Here is a 19567-nt window from a genome sequence, read left to right as displayed (position 1 = left end):
GCGCACGACTCCCACTGAGCGCAGACGCTGGCCACGATCATAAGACTCGGACGCCGGATCTGACCACCGCAGGCTGACACACTCCTGTTTGAAGTCCTTTACAGATATAGGAAATTAATTAAGAAGCACTGACGAACTGCACGTCTACCTTCCTTTCTCTCCTAGACGGTAAGAAATGAGAACGCAGCCAGAGGAACATCTATGCGTCTCAGTCCTGCTTCACATGCATGCATGCTGCCCTTGCTCATGGATTAGTAGCCTACTGTTGTAGTAACGTTACATTTTTGAGCGAGAAAGCTGACGGTACTGACGGATGAAGCAGCATTAAAATCATAGTCCACCATTAGTGAGAAGTGTGTCATCATTTTCTCAGCCTCATGTCGCGTGACTGATTTTCTTCTTGGGACACACAATCAAATGTTAAAGACCAACAGATTCAGTCACTGTTCCTCGTTATTGCATTTTATTTTCCATACAGTTAAATAGAGCGGCTTTTATTCTGCACCTCCGTTTGTGTTTCGGAAGTGTTACAGATTTGAAACAAATACATTAGGATATAATTTCTATGTGTTGAACCCTTCCTTTAACAAACAAACCAATATGGATGCTGAGCGCGGAACAGGGAGATTAAAGGCTTTAAATCTCCAACCCGTCAGTCAACAAAGTATCGTTTGGCCTGCATCAGTATTGAAACGCTTCCAGCCAGGGTGTCATCAGTTTTTGCGTTTATTTGTTAGATTTGGGTTGCTGCTCAATCTCAAACAGTGGTCTGCTTGCTTCCCTTTATCTCGACAGATAGAGTAGTGATAGGTCCTTTACTCTGTATTGCTATCAAGTCTTTGTGTTTTGATCAATCCATTCTAGTAGGCTTAAGGCTTTAACAGGCAGTGCTGTGTACTATATGCTATTTCACTGATGGTTAATATGTATGGTATGTGTGGTCACATGAGTTCTGCATTGTGACCCATAAAAACCACCTCACTACTTTCTCGTAGAGCTCAACTCAATGTACTTCAAATGCTACATATTTTCTTGATTGTAAACTTTTCAATGAAGTAATTTTGCAGTATAAAAGTTGTTGAGCCATTTAAAGGTAAAGTTCACCCAAGAATGAAAATTCTGTCTTAATTTACTTGCCTTCCTCGGAAATGTGCCAGTGCGGTTCTTCAAAGCATTTTCTAAAGGATTGGTTCACTTCCAGAATAAAAACTTCCTTATAGTTTACTCACCCCCATGTCATCTAAAAGGCCATGTTTCTAAAGGCCAAAATTAATTAATTTTTTTGAGGAAAATATTGCAGGTTTTTCTCCATATAATGGACTTCAATGACTACGTTTACATGCAGCCAATAACCCGTTCAAAACCGGGATATTAGCAATAACCCGGTCGCGCACAGCCATGTAAACACCGGCAAAAACCGGGATATGCTCATATCCCGGTTTTTAAAAACCGGGATATTATACCTGGGGTACCCCTTTTCTAACCCGAATATTTGGTCTTGTAAACGCATTTCGGCATATCCCCATCAAAATGTGTGTTCTGCGCATGTTCCATTCGCAAGGAATCTTGGTCTTTTGAGTAGAGACGGTGCATAAAAAAACCCCGCGTGCAGTATAGAGGCACAGTAGTGTCAAGTGCTGCTGGTGGATCAGTACCAGCGCCAAAGCGCAAACAAAGACTATCGCTATCTGCCCCAAACTATTCATTATCCGCCTGCTGCTGCTGTTGTTGTTGTTGTCTTTGGATACAGGAAGAAGAATCGGAAATGACGCATATTGCGTCTTGTTGTCCGTACGTCCAGACGCTAACCGTGCGTCGCCGTTTACATCGGGATTGGCGACTGATTACACATTCCATGCATACAGGAGTAACTCTCTCTGCTCACGCATGTAAATGGGTTATCCCGAATGTTTCAGAAACCTGAATAGTGACCTTAACCCGACCATAACCCAAATTTTAACAGCATGTAAATGTAGTCAATGGTGGCCAACAGGCTGAAGGTCCAAATTGCAGTTTCAATGCAGCCTCAAAGGTCTCTACACAATCCCAGCCGTGGAATAGGGGTCTTATCTAGTGAAACAATTGGTCAGTTGCAATAGTGTCCGCAACCTCACACATTATGTAGTCGCGTTGGAAAGATCATACGCTGTTAGCTCTGTCTCCAACTTCATTGTCGGTTTACCTTTTTTTAATTTTTTGTAAAAGCCATTTGACTGACTTGGCACATTCGCTTTGTAAACACTGGGTCGGTACTTCCACCTACGTAGGGCTGGACGATTATGGTCTAAAATCAAAACCTCGATTAATTGAACATTTTACCTCGATTACGATTAATGAACGATTATTTTGTTTCGGTTTTGTTTTTTTTGCCCTCATAGTTCACTGACAAGGTTTGTACTGTAAATATGATTGACTATCAGCAGTTATTTTATCTATGTTCATAAGATTTCTTACTAGGGTTGGGTATCGTTTGAATTTTATCGATTCAGATTCCGATTCTGTCTGCTTATCGATTCCGATTCTTATCGATTTCTAGTTTCGATTCCAATAAGATAAAAAAATCCAATATAAAAAAATTAAGTCAAACATTTAGATGTCAAACATTTTTACAAAGCATTCTGTTGCGGCTGAATAACATGAGCAAAAATCAGCAGCCTACAAAACACTGCAAGAGGAATTTTGCCTGTGATTAAAAAAATACTATAGCAAAAACAACTAGATTAATATAAATTTCAAATATTAAAGTGTTAAAGACAAGTAAACAGTCAGTAATAAGATAGGAACAAACAAATCAATTTGCAATATCATAAATACATACAACTAAACAAAATTTCAGGTACAGAAACTGTAATTAAATGTTTAAAAACACTGCATAGTTTTCTTTTTATAAATAAAATAAAGATTAATCAAGTAAAATTATTAAATATATTCAGTCAAGATCAGTGAATGATTTTCTTTTGTTCTTTGATTATCATTAATGACAGGCAGCGCGTTTATTAGGCTATTGTCTCTTTAATCAAAAATACTGCACATGTGTTTTCTTTCTCATCTGTTTATGTTAACGTAAGACAAAAACGGCTGCATTTATGATGATATACTGATGTAGTTTTCTATATAGTAGTTTCGACTCGGAACAACCTTTTCTAAAGTTAAAATACAAAGAACAGTCCGAGAACGGACACAAACCGGGAACCCGCAGCGCGACCGCCGACCGCTGCTCTCTATGCACGCGCTTGTGCTTCATGTGCGCTGCACACAAACATGCTATAATAAGTTTTGAGATTCTAAGCTACTTTAGTGATAAATCACAGGACAGCGCTGACAACTAGTTTCTGTGTTTCTCTGTGTGCGCGATCTTCACAGCTACGGTTTATATGAGTGTTCGTGCCACAGTGCAGCTGCGCGAACATGGGAGCTCGATATAATAATACACATCCGATCATCTAATCACTTGAATGTCCAAACCATAAAACAAATACAACTGACAAAGTTTAGTGAAGACGCAAGGCTCACGCGCCATCCGGCGTTCACCTCCGTGTTTTGCTTTTATGCCACTGACTGGCAGAGTCATGTGGCTACACACACGCTGGTATGCTTTTAAGGGGGAAGTGTTAACAGGGTTAAAAAACCGAAATAACCAACATGGGAAAATTACGTCGGTTAGAGGTTATGAATTTCGGTTTTGATTATTTTTCGATTAATCGTCCAGCCCTACACCTACGTTATATGTGATCTTTCCAATGAGCTAGTGCAAGATGAGCATTTGTGGTTAAAAATTATATACATTTTATTTATTTATTTTTTAAAAATGGCCGATCATTTTGCTACAAAAGACCCCTATTCACCGTCTGAGATCTTGTGAAGCCCTTTGAGGCTGCACTGAAACTTCAATTTGGACCTTCAGCCCGTTGGCTCCCATTTAAGTCCATTATATGTTGAAAAAACCTGGAATGTTTTCCTCAAAAACCAAATTTTTTTTTCAACTGAAGAAAGAAAGATATGAACATTTTGGATGGCACGGAGTGAGTAAATTATCAATACATTTTTATTCTGGAAGTGAACCAATCCTTTAAATTCCACAAAAGAAAGTCATACGGGTTTGGGGGTGAGTGAATCACGACAGAATTTGTTTTTTGGGGAACTAACCCTTTAATGTTTCTTGTCTCGCTCACTGTGTGTTTCAGAGTTTGTTTCATCTTTTTTTCATCCTGCTTTGCCCAAAGTGCTCAATCTTCCACTTTGTCCTGTTGTCATTAGCATGTATTTCATCTGCCAAATCTCAGTTTTGAATGCCACTGTGGGTCGCCTATCCATTTTGCCACTTGTTTCTGAATATGCTGCATAACTGAATGGTCCATCTCGTTCAGAAGACCTGCTGAGACACCATTGCACTCCATTAGCTAATTAACTGCACTTTTTTTAGAAGTTGTTTCCCCCACTGTTGTGCCAGGATTCGTGAAGGTTTTTTAGTCCGTATTCCAGTAACACAGACTAACTAGCTCTGCAGTCTACAACAGAGCGTCTTACAGAGACTTTCATACAGTTCGAACAGTAACGTGTCATAGACTTCTGAAATGAGAAGTAAAAGTCCCCTCTTTTCTTAACATTGCTTAATCACAACAGCACAGTCAAAAAAACATACACTACCATTCAAAAGTTTGGGGTTTGTAAGATTAATATATAAAATATATTTTAAAATGTAATTTATTACTCCAGTTTCAGTGTCACATGATCTCATGAACACAATTATTCTAATGTCTTTACTATTACTTTTGATCAGTTTAAAGCGTCCTTGCTTATTATGCTTGTTATTTGGTTATCATTTTAATAGTCACTGTGTCATTTTGCGCCATTAGTTTTGTCAGAAGCCTCTGAGATTTTAAGTGATTAATTTGCACTTTTGCATGTTATCTGATGTTGGTTGACAGCCGGCCACAGAACAGGCTCGTCAACAATGACAAAAAGCAACATCAACTATCAAAAAAAGATCCATATGTCTTGTGCACTATGATCTGAAAAATAAATTCAAAATAGACATTTAAGTCTCTGAATGTGTTTGTCTTAATGACAGAATTTGTTTAGCAGAACTAGTGGGTTTCTTTTTCTATATTCACAGTATCTTTGACACTGACTGACACTCTTCTGTTTGACTGTGTATTTGTCTTGTTAGCGCATTTGTAGTTTTTTTTTTTATTATATTTTGGATTAGATATTTTGGATTAGATATCTTGTACATACCATTTTGCAGTAATTGGCCAAACCTGATGATATAATGAAGCAGAAAATAATTTCACTGTTTTATAGTCCTGTATTTGGATGTAGAAGACTGACAGAAAGCAGAACAATGACATGAAATTATGAACACTAATGAGTGTTTAGACTTGTGTGATCCTGGACTTTAATGGAATATACATTTCCATGAGAGTTACCTTGGTATTCTTCTTGTGGATCTTAGATTCTTCAAATCTGATATGATAAAAATGGTAATACATTTGTAATCAACACAGGACCATGAGACTTCATAAAAATGTCACTGCTCTCAGCTGTTTGCCTACATGTCTACATCTCCTCATCTGTTTGGTTTCTATTCTTGTTCTTTGAGATCTTTTGTGCACCACCGTGACATGCTATTATGGTTTTTATTTTTATATTTTTCTGTTTCCATTTTAATTTTGAGTTATTAGTTTAGTTTTTTAAATGTCTATATAGTTGAGTTTATTTATTTATTTCTTCGGGATAGTTCACCAAAAATTAAAATTGTCTTCATTTACTCACCCTCAAGTTGTTCCAAAACTGTATGAGTTTCTTTCCTATTTTGAACACAAACTAAGATTTTTTGAAAAATGTGGGTATTTGCTGGTAGCTATTAACTGTCATGTTATGGAGAAAACAATACTGGAAGTCAATGGCTACCGTCAACTGTCTGGTTACCCACATTCTTCAAAATATCTTATATTGTGTTCAACAGAAGAAAGAAATTCATACAGGTTTAGAACAACAATATGGTGACAATTTTTATTATGCCTTTAAATGTTGCCTTGGCAGCCAGCTGAAATTAAATAAGTATAATCTTTTTTTAGATTTCAGTTAGGCCTAATTTTATTTTATTTCAAGTAATCTTTCTATGACTTTTAATTTAATTAGTTTTAAGATGTGGCTGACAGTACGTCAGCACTATTAGTGTATGTGTGTGTATTTGTTCATTGTGAACAGACTCTCATCAAACATGCCCCGCTCGCTCCTGCTATTCCATCCCTCTACAAACAGACCTTTCAAAACCTGCAGCACATAACAAAAAAGCCACATCACTTCACCTGCTCGGATAGACAGAGAAAAGAGGATGCAAACAGTGACGTGGGAGGATGTTAGAACACAAACAGAGGGACCAGACAGAGAACCTGATATGATGAATAAATCCAGGAAAGACTTGGACAGCGATGTTCATTAAGCTGAGGAGACTTTGGCAGCCGTCTCTAGTCCACAGACTGAGATGGCCACTAAAGATTTAGTCAGACCATATGGTGGTGCAGAGACGGGAAGGGGGAGGGAGTGTGTGAGAGAGCAAGAGAGACGGATGTAGTGTTTCGGTATAAGGCTGCATTGCAGAGCCCTACTACTGATGAAAACCCTGTTAGTAATCACATTTTTGTTTGGCACTCGTATGTGATTTGGAGTAGTTTTTATGCGATGTGGTTGCTACAAAAGAGGCTTTCAAGTACCTAAATGTTGCTAGAGTTTATTATTATTTTCAAAGAAAGTAAAATTATTCAGCAAGGTTACATTAAATTGATCAAAAGTGACAGTAAAGACATTTAGAAGATTTCTAATTTAAAAAAATGTGGTGTTTTTTGCATTTGTCGAATCTTGACAAAAATTGATCAGGGTTTCAGCAAGAATATATATTTTTTTTTGCATAACCGTTTCAACACTTATAATAATATGTTTCTTGAGCAGCAATACAGAATATTAGACTGATTTCTGAAGGATCCTGTGACACTGAAGACTGGGGTAATGATGCTGAAAATCCAGCTTGCCATCACAGGAATAAATTAGATCAAATAAATGCAGGCTTGGTGAACATAAGAGACTTGCACATCCCAATCTGCCGTGTAACTTTTTACCTGTAGTGTACTTACAGAATGCAATACATCAAATGCAGTACATACTCTGACAGCATGTGATTCTAGATACAGTTTATGATATTGTGGTCTAGGGCTGGGTATCGATTCAGATGTTCCAGATCGATTCAATCTCGATTCACAAGCTCTCAAATCGATTCGATCTCGATTTTCGATTATGATTCTCGATTCGATTTTCTATACTCGATTCAACTCAATGAATATAGATATAATACAAAAAAATTAAGAACCACAAACCTGTATATTAAACTCTTATTTTAGGTACACTTGGGTACGTTAAAACAGAACCCATCTCTAATTTTCAAATGCATATAATTATGTTAAATAAATAAAATAGAATTTAATGCAAGATGAAAAATGTATGCTGAAAAAAGTCAGAACAGTCGCCTTCCTTGATCAAACAGGATCATTTCTTTTTTAAGATAAAATAATCATACCTAAAAAAATTTGATTCGTGGCCTTTGAGAATCGATTTGGAATCAGCCACAAAAAAACGATTAATCGAATAATCAATTTTTTTTTACCCAGCCCTATTGTGGTCCCTTGACTCTGGTCCTTTCTTCAGGGTGTGAGTGAGTGAGTGAGTGAGTGAGTGATTGATTGATTGATTGTCAGTCAATGATATTCATTCAGAAGCCCAACAAAATCTCACTCAAACATGCTCCATAAGTGAATCACACCTGGAGGAATTATGGGAGTGTCCCGGTTGAAGAAGCACACAGGGTTTGAGAAGGGACAGAAATAACCCATCACTTATTCAGATGCTCCGCTAATACTAATCTGCTAATACTTTCTGACAAGCTGCATGATTAGCCTCGAAAGGAGGCGAAACTGTCTCTCACCACGGAACAGGAAGAAAAGAGGCGTTTGTACTCATTTACTCAAGAGTCGTCAAAAGTGTGTTTTTTGCAAATTATTGGTTATTTTAATGGCCTCCTGTGGCAGTGAAACGTCTCCTCCCCTGAAAGCCATTTTTTGTGGAGGTGTCTTAACCTGAATTACTCTGGGTTAATGAGTTAATTGTCTTTGATTCATACTGGAGGTCATAACTTCTGATCCTCCCTGTGTGTCTCCCTCTCTCTTTCTATGTGTTTTCACTTGAACAAATACCTGACAACATACAATCACATAGATAATACTCTGGCTGAGCCAGTCTTTTGTCCGTCTGAATAAAGTGAGCTTAATGAACTTAAAAAGGGGGGAAAATGTCCATAATCAGATTTATGCTTGCAATTTTGAAAAGCTCAACATTGTTCTTTTTGTTGCTTGAATCAGATGTAGTGTTGAATTCAACTCATGCCAGAAAGATTGTATTTATGAGTTGAATGCACATGAATCCCACCAAAAAAACCATAACCATAATCAACAAAAAAAAATCATAATTTGTATTATTTTATAGTCATATTGAATGATACTGGTGATGGGGAAAGTACATACAGTATTTCAGTAATAAGACATTCTCTGTTATAATTTTGATAGCTTGTTTAATACATTAGAATTTTCCTCTGTTACATAAGGTTTAAGTTATACATTAAAGTCAGCATGAAATTAAAATATACCTGATCTGTTTTCTAAATGCTGATTATGGATCTTAAATATTGTACATATCAGGATATTATATTTTGTACATATCACATCCATTTTTTTTACCTGGTTATGTTTAATCAAAACGTCATCAATCACTTGATCCGGTGAAGATGACTGACGTCTCTCTGGTGACCTATCTAATAATTCAGTTTGCTTAAGCTCTACCCCTGTGAGCTCACATTGATCTGCCTCCACTTTTGAGGGCAACGGCCACATCAACAAACATGATGAGATGGCCATCAAGTCACCGCCCTATGTTTTTTCATTTTTGATAATCCATATATGAAAAACCTAGCATCTATAATGTGCTATTTCAACATACTGTGATTAGGGCACATTAGTTCTATCTGTCAAACCAGGTGTAGTATATAGATAGTAAACCAAAACAAGGGTCAGACCTGGTAAAGAACACCACACCCAAAAGAGAACCATCATCTCTCCCTTCCTCTCTAACTGCTACAGTCACATGACTCCTTTCAGCTGTGACCTCGGCATGAGTGTACACACAGTTAATGCACTGACTCAGAACAGGGACATTTGCGGAAACGATGAGTCTGTGACTCTCACTGATGTAATAAAAGTGTTACTCTGTGTTTTGCTGCACTAAAGGGTATGGATAATGGGTTTTAGATTTTTTGTATCTTATACTGCTGTGTGAAAAAGACAAAAATATGCAGAAAGTGAATAGTGAAGTGACATTCAGCCAAGTATGGTGACCCATACTCAGAATTTGTGCTCTGCATTTAACCCATCCGAAATGCACACACACAGAGCAGTGGACACACACACACACTGTGAACACACACCCGGAGCAGTGGGCAGCCATTTATGCTGCGGCGCCCAGGGAGCAGTTGGGGGTTCGATGCCTTGCTCAAGGGCACCTAAGTCGTGGTATTGAAGGTGGAGAGAGAACTGTACATGCTCTCCCCCCACCCACAATTCCTGCTGGCCCGGGACTCGAACTCACAACCTTTCGATTGGGAGTCCGACTCTCTAACCATTAGGCCACGACTTCCCCAGAAGCAGGACTACATACAGCACGTATAATATGTTTCTCTTCAGACAGTGGAAGTGCTTGTGGTGTGAGGGGAGTGTGTGTGAGTAATGGCGGAGCAGCAGAGACAGCGTTCACTCTCCACAGCAGGAGAATCACTATACCTGGTCCTGGGAGTTGATAAGAACACAGCACCAGAAGACATAAAGAAATCCTACAGGTGAGACATAGAAAGACTGTTCTGACATCGCCATTGAAAATAGTGGAGAAAATGCAAAGCATCTTTTCAGTGTGGGGGTTCTTTCCTTCTGTTATTTATTTTGTAATTTTACATTTAAATGATTATGCGTGGAAACAAAAAATTCATAAAGTTTCAAAAATGTCTTGTTCATGGATAGTTGGATAGTTCCCCCAAAATGGATAGTTCACCCAAAATTGAAAAATCTATCATCGTTTACACAACATAATGTCATTCCAAACCTGTATGCATTTCTACAGAAGAAAGCAAGTTATACAAGTTTGGAAAGTGAGGGTGAGTAAATGATGGCATTTTTGAGTGAATTATTCATTTTCGTTTCCAATTAAATCCACTAGGGTGCGACATAACTTTTCTTCACTTCCTCTGGATGTTCATGTAAACTTTCTGCCTTCCTGTTCTTACTACTGCGGTTTTATTTATGTATTATGCAAACTGTGAACAGTATGTATATTTCTTCTATGCATGAATACCCATGACCGATTACATTTGCCAACAGTTATTGTGAAATAATGTTCGAGTAAAATGGTGTTTCACATGCTATTTTTAAATAATAGTAGCTAGTAAATAGAACATGGAGTTATCAGAAGCGGAAGTGGTCATAGTCAGGTGAACTTCTATAGTGGTCAATGGAAACTACAACAAATATAATTTTTGCATTTAGAATTTTTCCAGTTTCCAATAGCAAAAAAAATTTAAAAAAATAAATAACATTTAGCATTTCTATGACTTTCCAAAAGAGGAAAAAAAATATTGAGAGATTGATTTATGTCGGTCAGAGACCCATTCAGCACTTTTCCAATGTAATAAAACCAAGTATGGTGTTATAAATGTACATGGGGGGAGGGGGAGGGTCCTTGCTTAATTTGAATGTTAATAACTGTGTTAACACATCAACACAGTCTCTGAAAAAGGTCAATTTTTAACATAGTCATAGTTTAACATGACTTCATGTTTAACCTAAAAGCAGATGTGCAAGAATGCCAGACAAAGGTAATGGTTGCATTCATTTTTAGAAAGTTAAATTGTTTCTGCTCTTCTGATTTCCAGAAAACTAGCTCTGAAGTTCCACCCAGACAAGAATCCTGACAATCCAGAAGCAGTTGAGAAATTCAAAGAAATCAACAACGCTCATACCATTCTGTCAGACCCTACCAAACGCAACATCTACGACAAATATGGATCTCTGGGCCTCTACGTGGCAGAACAGTTTGGAGAGGAGAACGTGAACACATACTTTGTATTGTCCAGCTGGTGGGCCAAGGTTAGTCATATATAGACACGTAGACACACTACCATTCAAAAGTTTTGAGGCAGATTTTAAGAAATGAATACTTCTATTCAGAAAGCATTACATTTTTCAGAAGTGACAGTAAAGACCTTTAAAATGTTACAAACTATTTATATTTCAAAAACATTCTGTGCTTTTAAACATTCTATTCATCAACAGTTTTGACAAAATATAAATCCACAGAACTATTTTTTAGCATTGATTATAATAATAATAATAATAATAAGAAGAAATGTTTCTTGAGCAGCAAATCAGCATGATTTCTGAAGGATCTTGTGACACTAAAGAGACTGGAGTATTGATGCTGAAAATTCAGCTTTGACATCACAGGAATAAATTACATTTTATAATATATTAAAAGGGAAAACCTTGGTTAGCATAAGAGACTTCTGACCCCAAGCTTTAAGATGGTAGTGGATGTAGTAAATGAGTGTACATGTTGTTGAATTCCTCTCTTTTCCCCCCTCTGGCCAGGCCTTGTTTCTATTCTGCGGTGTGGCCACAGGCTGTTACTTCTGCTGCTGTCTGTGCTGCTGCTGTAACTGCTGCTGTGGGAAGTGTAAACCTCATCCTCCTCACACAGATGAGCCGGATTTCTATGTGTCTCCTGAAGACTTGGAAGCTCAGTTGCAGTCTGATGAGAGAGGTGAGACACACTGACACACACATTCATTCACAACAGTCAAATAAATATGGTAATGTTAACATGAAATCAAAATGGAAGTTTTGTGGCTATTAGTCCATGTCTGTTAGCTTTTTAATACCATTCATGTATGGTAATGTTAATTTTCATTTCAGTTTTTTTTTTTTTTTTTTTTTTTAATGATTTAATGAATGTCTGGTCAAGCATTACTGATGTAATTCCTGTACGTTTTAGTTTTTTTTTTTTTTTTTTTGTAAACGGTAACAAGTAAAAAGATTGGTGCAACACACTTGGCTGCTAAGCTTTCATTTAGGGTTCAACAGTATTGAGGTTTCATTTGAACTGTAAACCTCTGTTGTGCAGCATTTTGTTGCTAAAAAAGGTCATTTGGATTTGTAAAATGTTCATTTGTTTACATTTTAGAAGATTAAATAAGATGTTAATGTTTTATGACTTAATTTCTTTTATTAGCTATACATTTTCATTAAATCATAAATTATTTCAGTGATTAGTCATATAAATTACAAAATGTAGCAAAAAATGCAGTTCTGCAACCTAAATCCAAATGGTTTATTTTACTTTATTAACATTTAAATCTATGTACAATTATAATTAAAAAAGAATTATGAAACATGAGTGCATGTTTCTTTTAAATGTTAATTATTAAAAACAATATTTAGAAAAATAAGATCTATGCAGTTGCTTTAGAGTAACACTGTTAAATGTAATCAAAATAATATTAATATTAAAATGTTATGATGTCTAAAAGTTTAGTTTCTAGTGTGTTTTTTTCTTTGTTTGTTTATTTATTTTTTAGACATGATTAATTTTTATTAATTTTAATATAATATTGTTTTCTGGTCATAACTTGAAAATAATTTATTAAAATATTAGTTATATAACTAGTTTGGTGGTGTGTATTTAACTAAACCTTGTTAAGAGTTTTATTGTTTGTTTGTTTTGTTATTCTACTTCCTCTACTTCCTGATTTTTACATAGGAAATGCATCTGGAACTATAACTGCGTTAATCAAATTGTTTCATTGGGTTTTTAATAAATGTCCACAGCGCAGTTCAGTGCATGTTATTGTAAAAGAATAATGATTGTTTCATAATCTTTCATCACAATGTCATCATTGTATCTGTATCTGAAAACCTTTCTTTTTCTGCGGACATAACTAAGGCCATGCAGGTGGGTCAATAATATTATTGGTTTCAATCAAATCCCGATTAATAAAATCAAGTTCTACCCAATATTTTTGCCAGTTTCACTTCAGGTTGTTTATTTAGCCAGTGAAAGGTCTGTTCAGTATTTAAAGTGGCTTCCTGGCACTCACTATCGTGCCTGTAATGCTTAGCAACGAGGTTCAGTTTGAGCTGTTAGCTGCTCTTATTATAAAGCTTCGTGACACTGGTGTGTGTTTCCACAGATGGCAGCAGCCCCATCGTGATGCAGCCGTCCTCTGCCACGGAGACCACTCAGCTGACCGCAGACTCTCACCACACCAGCTACCGGACAGACGCCAGCTATTAAACCTTTCTCACACACACACACACACACACACACACACACACACACGGGACCACCATGCCAGAGGAGGTCACGGTGGGCAATTGGTGATCCAGAGGAAAGAGGAAGAGCGGTTAGTTAGTTACTGTATTGGAAAACCTGAAACGCTCCACTGTACAAGTCAGTTTATATTTTATTTGCCTTTTAACCTGTATCATCACCAAACCTACTGCTGTGTTATATTCAACACACACACACACACAAACACACACACACAAGGACTTTCTTATAGTGTCCATACATTCTTCCTGCTATGATTCCAGCTTCATCATGCCGACGGCTCTTCTTGTGCAATTTGCACTGGTTATCACACTGCATTTGTCTACCTAATCAGTAAAAATAATTGTATCAATCTTATTTGAAGCATGACAGCAGGTCACAAGGAAGTATTTTTGTATGCTTTAGTATATTCAGCTATCATAATGATTTTTGTAGCTGGCTTAGTTATCACACAGACACTACCATTCAAAAGTTTGGGGTCAGTAGTTTTTTTTTAATTATTTTTAGAAAGGATTCATTTAATTGATCAGAAGTGCAGTATAGACATTCGTTACAGAAGAGTTATATTTCAAATGCCATTCTTTTGAGCTTTATGTGCATCCAGAGTACTTAAAAACACATGAATATTAAGTTGCAAAACTGTTTTAAACGCTGATAATAATAAAAAGGTTTTCTTAGCAGCAAATCAGAATGATTTCTGAAGGATCATGTGAGACTGGTGCTAAAAATTCAGCTTTGACATCACAAGAATAAATTACATTTTAAAATGCATTCAAATAGAAAAAGTTATTTTAATGAACAGTATTTCACAAAGGTAATGTTTTTACTGAGGTAATGTTAAAATAAATGCAGACTTGGTGAGCGTAAGACTCCCCAAAAAAGAAACTTACTGACCACAAACTTTTCAAACTCAGTTATTTACCTTTCCATGCATTTGATTGGCTCTCACTGGCACAAATCTTACAATCGCATCATAAACATTGTTCTGGGTTGTTTTTAACATTCAGACCTGTGCCATTTTTATTAAGCAGAAATCACACTATATAAGTTATAATCCTTACGTCACACTATGTCCAAGTTATAATCCTTAAAATTCATAGTGTTTCATTACTTCACCAGGAATTGGTTTTCAGTTGTTTATTACATTATATTTTTGTAAACAGTAAGGCAGTGTAGAGTAGTCACTGTTGTGTATGTTTATGTGAGCTGTCTCTCATGTTAATGGCATGCGTTGGACATGTACTGTCAAATATAATCATGCAGTGCTTGGCTGTGCTCATTTTCAGCCACATGTCTTACTGTGTGTGTGTGTGTGTGTGTGATCACTGGAACAGGAGTTTGGGGTTATCCGATAAATGCAAACATATACCTTTGTGCTGGGTTACTTAATCTTGAACAGGTGTTTTGTATTTCAGTCTGTGTTCTCAAGGATTTGCTAAAGTAAAGAGTTGCATTCCTTAAGATTGTGGTTTCAGAAAGCATAAGCCCATCGCCACAAAGCTGGGTTCAATACAAGCACAGGAGGATTGTGGGTAAAGGGATAACAAAACATACAGTATGTTTCCCATATAATTCAGTGACATCAGTGATTTTCATTAATTGATTCAGTTTCACACTGACCCCAAAATGTTAGTTGATGCATCCTTTTTTGAAAATGTATTTAAACCACTCTGGTTCTAGATGTGGACAGTATTTTGTTTTGGCTGTAATTGTACCCATAATTTGATCTCGTTCCCTAGTGCCATGGTTTAATGTAATCAGGTCAACATAATATTAGTAAATACACATTAACAGTATTATTACTGTTATTACGCCAGAAGATATGATTAACTGTGTGATCCTTCAGACTAAAATGGTTCATGCTGGAGCATTCACAGATATGAAATAAAAACAAAAAATTAATGAAAATATCCATTCCATACATTTTCTACCTTTGCTCAGCGCTTTAAGTACATTTACAGTAAAATAAAGTTCAACCAAAATATTTTTGTGACTGGATATTGCTCTTCATGAGATAAAATAAAAAATTATAATAATGTTCTACAAATCCTTAGTGATTAATTATCTTTTTAGATATTCTATTTTCTTTAATCACTCAGAATACATGCATATTTTTTATTTATTTTATTTTATTATTTTTGATTGGAGTACGCTTAGACTTCAGTGTAGGAAACCTTCATTTCTGTGTGTGTGTTTGTGTGTGTGTGCTGTTTGAAACTGAGAACTTAATTTAATCACTGTATTATCTTCTACTGTATGTTCTGTGTTTAAATGTGTCATTTCTTTTAAATGGATTAGCTGTATAGCTGTCCCTGTTTGTGCTTACCTTCATTTACATGCACTTGAACCAGGATGTATGGAAAACCTGTGTAATTTACCCCAAATGTGTGTGTTTTATTTGTTTAGGATCACATTGTGAATATTTCATAGGTCATTATGCAGATTATTAGTGATCATGTTTCGAAGGCTGAGCTGTTCACAATGTGTAACTCTTTTTATTTACAAAATAGTATTTCTCAACACTAGCTCTGTTCTGATTGTTTTTGGTTTGTTATCCCAGTTTTCCTTTCCATTTATTTGTTGTATTCATTCATTCATGATCATAAAAAAACACTGATCTGACTTCCTCTTGCTTCCGATCTAAGAAAAAGAGAACGAATGCAGCTTTGTTTGTGAATGCAACACCTAAACAGAATCACGTTAAAATGAAGAGAATAGTATAAACACAGTGATGAGAAACAATATTTTATTTATTATTGTCCTATGTTTTTAATAAATTACATAGTTCAATATGTGTAAATGAATATGACTGTTGTACAGAATGGCTGAATTCTTTTGTGCTTTCTGAATAAATCAGCTGAAATTGTTGTAGCATGAATGTGTCAGAGTAACATGGATAATTGGTCTGAATTACAGCTGTAAAATAAATGTGAAGGAAACAAACAAAATAGTATATGTGTTTATGTGTGTATTTGTGCAAAGGTGATTATCTGCAAAATACAATGGTAATGCTGCTTTTCAAATGCTTACAGGGATATTATAACAAGTATGTCTTCTTCAAAGTGTTGTTTTGGACCCCATTGACTTTCATTGTATGGGTAAAAACAGTTGAAACATTCTTCAAAACATCTACTGAATAAAGAAAGTCACACAACGTGGGTGAGTAAATAATGACTGAATTTGTATTGTTGACAACTATTATTTTATGTAGCTTCTAATGAATAAGTACAGTACTAGTAATTGTGTGAAATATTAAAATTACCCTTTTTCAGTTTTTCCTTTGTATTTTTCCAACTCCAATGCACTTTGTACACACTTGTGGATGTTTTTGTGTTAATGGTTTCAAGTACACTTTATAAACTCCTTACTTTCCTCTTAATACTGCAGCTGTTCTGGCTTTATTGAGTTGTTGGTTGATTTGAGACTGCAGAATGATTGGAGTAACTGAAGATGAGGTCTGATATGGGCACAGCTGATCAAGGGTAGGGGTTGTCCCAGTGAGCCAGCAAGAAACCAGACACCTTCCCCCTCTCACACATTTACACACACATATTTCCAGCTGCAAAGGGGCAGAGTGACTGCCTGCTGCTTTGAGTGATCAGGCAACCACACAACACAGAGACATGAAGACGATGGTGTCTTATCTTCCTAGCTGTGGTTTAGCTGGGGTCAGCGAGGGCACATAGCCATGTCTCCTCCACTGGATATACGCTCTTATCACAAATACCCTTCATTGGGGATGCTGAAGAAACAACTCATCTGCCCCATCTGTGTGGAGGTCTTCACGAAAACCTGTGGTCATTCTGCCCTGTCTGCACAATCTCTGCCACAAGTGTGCCAGTGAACTGTACCAGGTGTGTACTGAGTCACACACAGGATGATGGTTTATGTGTGGATGTAAAAACATTTTGTATTAACCATCTGAAACATGTTTACAAGTACTTTTTCAAGCCTTTGGTAAGATGATCCTTTCTCAAAATAGCACCTGGGCACTTGATATACATACAGTTCATATATACATGAGCTGCCAGTTTCCTTCATAAACAAATGTTTTCTATGTGCTATGTACACTCACCTAAAGGATTATTAGGAACACCATACTAATACTGTGTTTGACCCCCTTTCGCCTTCAGAACTGCCTTAATTCTACGTGGCATTGATTCAACAAGGTGCTGAAAGCATTCTTTACAAATGTTGGCCCATATTGATAGGATAGCATCTTGCAGTTGATGGAGATTTGTGGGATGCACATCCAGGTTACGAAGCTCCCGTCCCACCACATCCCAAAGATGCTCTATTGGGTTGAGATCTGGTGACTGTGGGGGCCATTTTAGTACAGTGAACTCATTGTCATGTTCAAGAAACCAATTTGAAATGTTTCGAGCTTTGTGACATGGTGCATTATCCTGCTGGAAGTAGCCATCAGAGGATGGGTACATGGTGGTCATAAAGGGATGGACATGGTCAGAAACAATGCTCAGGTAGGCCGTGGCATTTAAACGATGCCCAATTGGCACTAAGGGACCTAAAGTGTGCCAAGAAAACATCCCCCACACCATTACACCACCACCAGCAGCCTGCACAGTGGTAACAAGGCATGATGGATCCATGTTCTCATTCGGTTTACGCCAAATTCTGACTCTATAATCTGAATGTCTCAACAGAAATCGAGACTCTTCAGACCAGGCAACATTTTTCCAGTCTTCAACTGTCCAATTTTGGTGAGCTCGTGCAAATTGTAGCCTCTTTTTCCTATTTGTAGTGGAGATGAGTGGTACCCGGTGGGGTCTTCTGCTGTTGTAGCCCATCCGCCTCAAGGTTGTGCGTGTTGTGGCTTCACAAATGTATTTCAGTCAAAGTTGCTCTTCTATCATCTTGAATCAGTCGGCCCATTCTCCTCTGACCTCTAGCATCAACAAGGCATTTTGGCCCACAGGACTACCACATACTGGATGTTTTTCCCTTTTCACACCATTCTTTGTAAACCCTATAAATGGTTGTGCATGAAAATCCCAGTAACTGAGCAGATTGTGAAATACTCAGACCGGCCCGTCTGGCACCAACAACCATGCCACGCTCAAAATTGCTTAAATAACATTTCTTTCCCATTCTGACATTCAGTTTGGAGTTCACGAGATTGTCTTGACCTGGACCACACCCCTAAATGCATTGAAGCAACTGCCATGTGATTGGTTGATTAGATAATTGCATTAATGAGAAATTGAACAGGTGTTTCTAATAACCCTTTAGGTGAGTGTATATGTATATGTTTTAAGTGATAACTATTTGCTAAATTGGATGGTCATCAACCTGTAAAGCCCCTCTCACACTAATAACGTTAACTATATTAAAACTATATTAATACTAGATTATAACATTCTGTCTTCTGACATTTTAAACACTTTAAAGGATGGATTCTTATTGGCTGTGAATGTTTTTATCATTGAACATCCTGGAAAAGGGAAAAAGAAATTGTTTTTTTATTCCAGTGATATAGCTTCTCTGTGTAACAGCTATATATGTCTTAGTATAAACCTTCTCTTCCTCGGCACCTAAATTAACTTTAATACCTCACCAGTTTTCCTTTACACCTCCTCATAGGCAAAGGTTAAAAGCCAAGCTGCTGTCATGTGGCCAATGGGAGAAAATATCCCATCTCTAACTGCACCTTCTTATCTGCATGCTTATCTTACTGTTTTCAGATGCCATCACATCACATTTATCAGATAGCTCTACATAGCATCCTTCACATTTATGGAGGGATTATTGGGTCAGATTATAAACTAAAAGTCTAAAACTAAAAGTCTTAAACCAAAAATAAAAACTAAAAATCTAAATTTGAAACTTAAAGTCCAAGTCGAAAATTAATTTGGTATTTAGGATTGGGCATTTGGTATTTAGGATATGGCATTTTGTATTTAGGATTGGGCATGTTCTATTTAGGGTTGGGCATTTGGTCATTTAGCCATTTAGGATTTAGGATTGGGCATTTGAAGATTGAGGATTGGGCATTTGAGGATTGAGGAGTGTATGCAAATTAGGAGGCGTGACCCAAATACTGGAGGCTGGGTTTGAAATGGCTGGTGCG

General features: G+C 36.8%; 1 protein-coding gene across 1 annotated transcript; it reads left to right on the top strand.

Annotated features, from left to right (window-relative positions):
- Positions 1 to 20: 20 nt before the first annotated feature.
- LOC132128862 (dnaJ homolog subfamily C member 5-like) lies at positions 21 to 13643 on the top strand. The gene is made up of 5 exons (XM_059540241.1): positions 21 to 168; positions 9789 to 9940; positions 11027 to 11240; positions 11742 to 11913; positions 13340 to 13643. Exons 2-5 carry the CDS (start codon positions 9831 to 9833, stop codon positions 13441 to 13443), a joined length of 600 nt encoding a protein of 199 aa, XP_059396224.1. The 5' UTR covers positions 21 to 168; positions 9789 to 9830; the 3' UTR covers positions 13444 to 13643.
- The last annotated feature ends 5924 nt before the right edge of the window (positions 13644 to 19567 follow it).

The sequence above is a fragment of the Carassius carassius genome, chromosome 46 (genome assembly GCF_963082965.1).
Source record: "Carassius carassius chromosome 46, fCarCar2.1, whole genome shotgun sequence".
Classification (NCBI taxonomy): Eukaryota; Metazoa; Chordata; class Actinopteri; order Cypriniformes; family Cyprinidae; genus Carassius; species Carassius carassius.
Note: the sequence above shows the minus strand (reverse complement) of the source record. Positions and strands in the feature narration are given on the sequence as shown.

Bases quoted from the DNA above. Each gene is read 5' to 3' on its own strand.
- LOC132128862 (XM_059540241.1), top strand. From the start codon at position 9,831: ATGGCGGAGCAGCAGAGACAGCGTTCACTCTCCACAGCAGGAGAATCA. The intron at 11,241-11,741 runs GTTAGTCATATA...CCCTCTGGCCAG, and splicing joins TGTCCAGCTGGTGGGCCAAG to GCCTTGTTTCTATTCTGCGG. The intron at 11,914-13,339 runs GTGAGACACACT...GTGTTTCCACAG, and splicing joins GTTGCAGTCTGATGAGAGAG to ATGGCAGCAGCCCCATCGTG.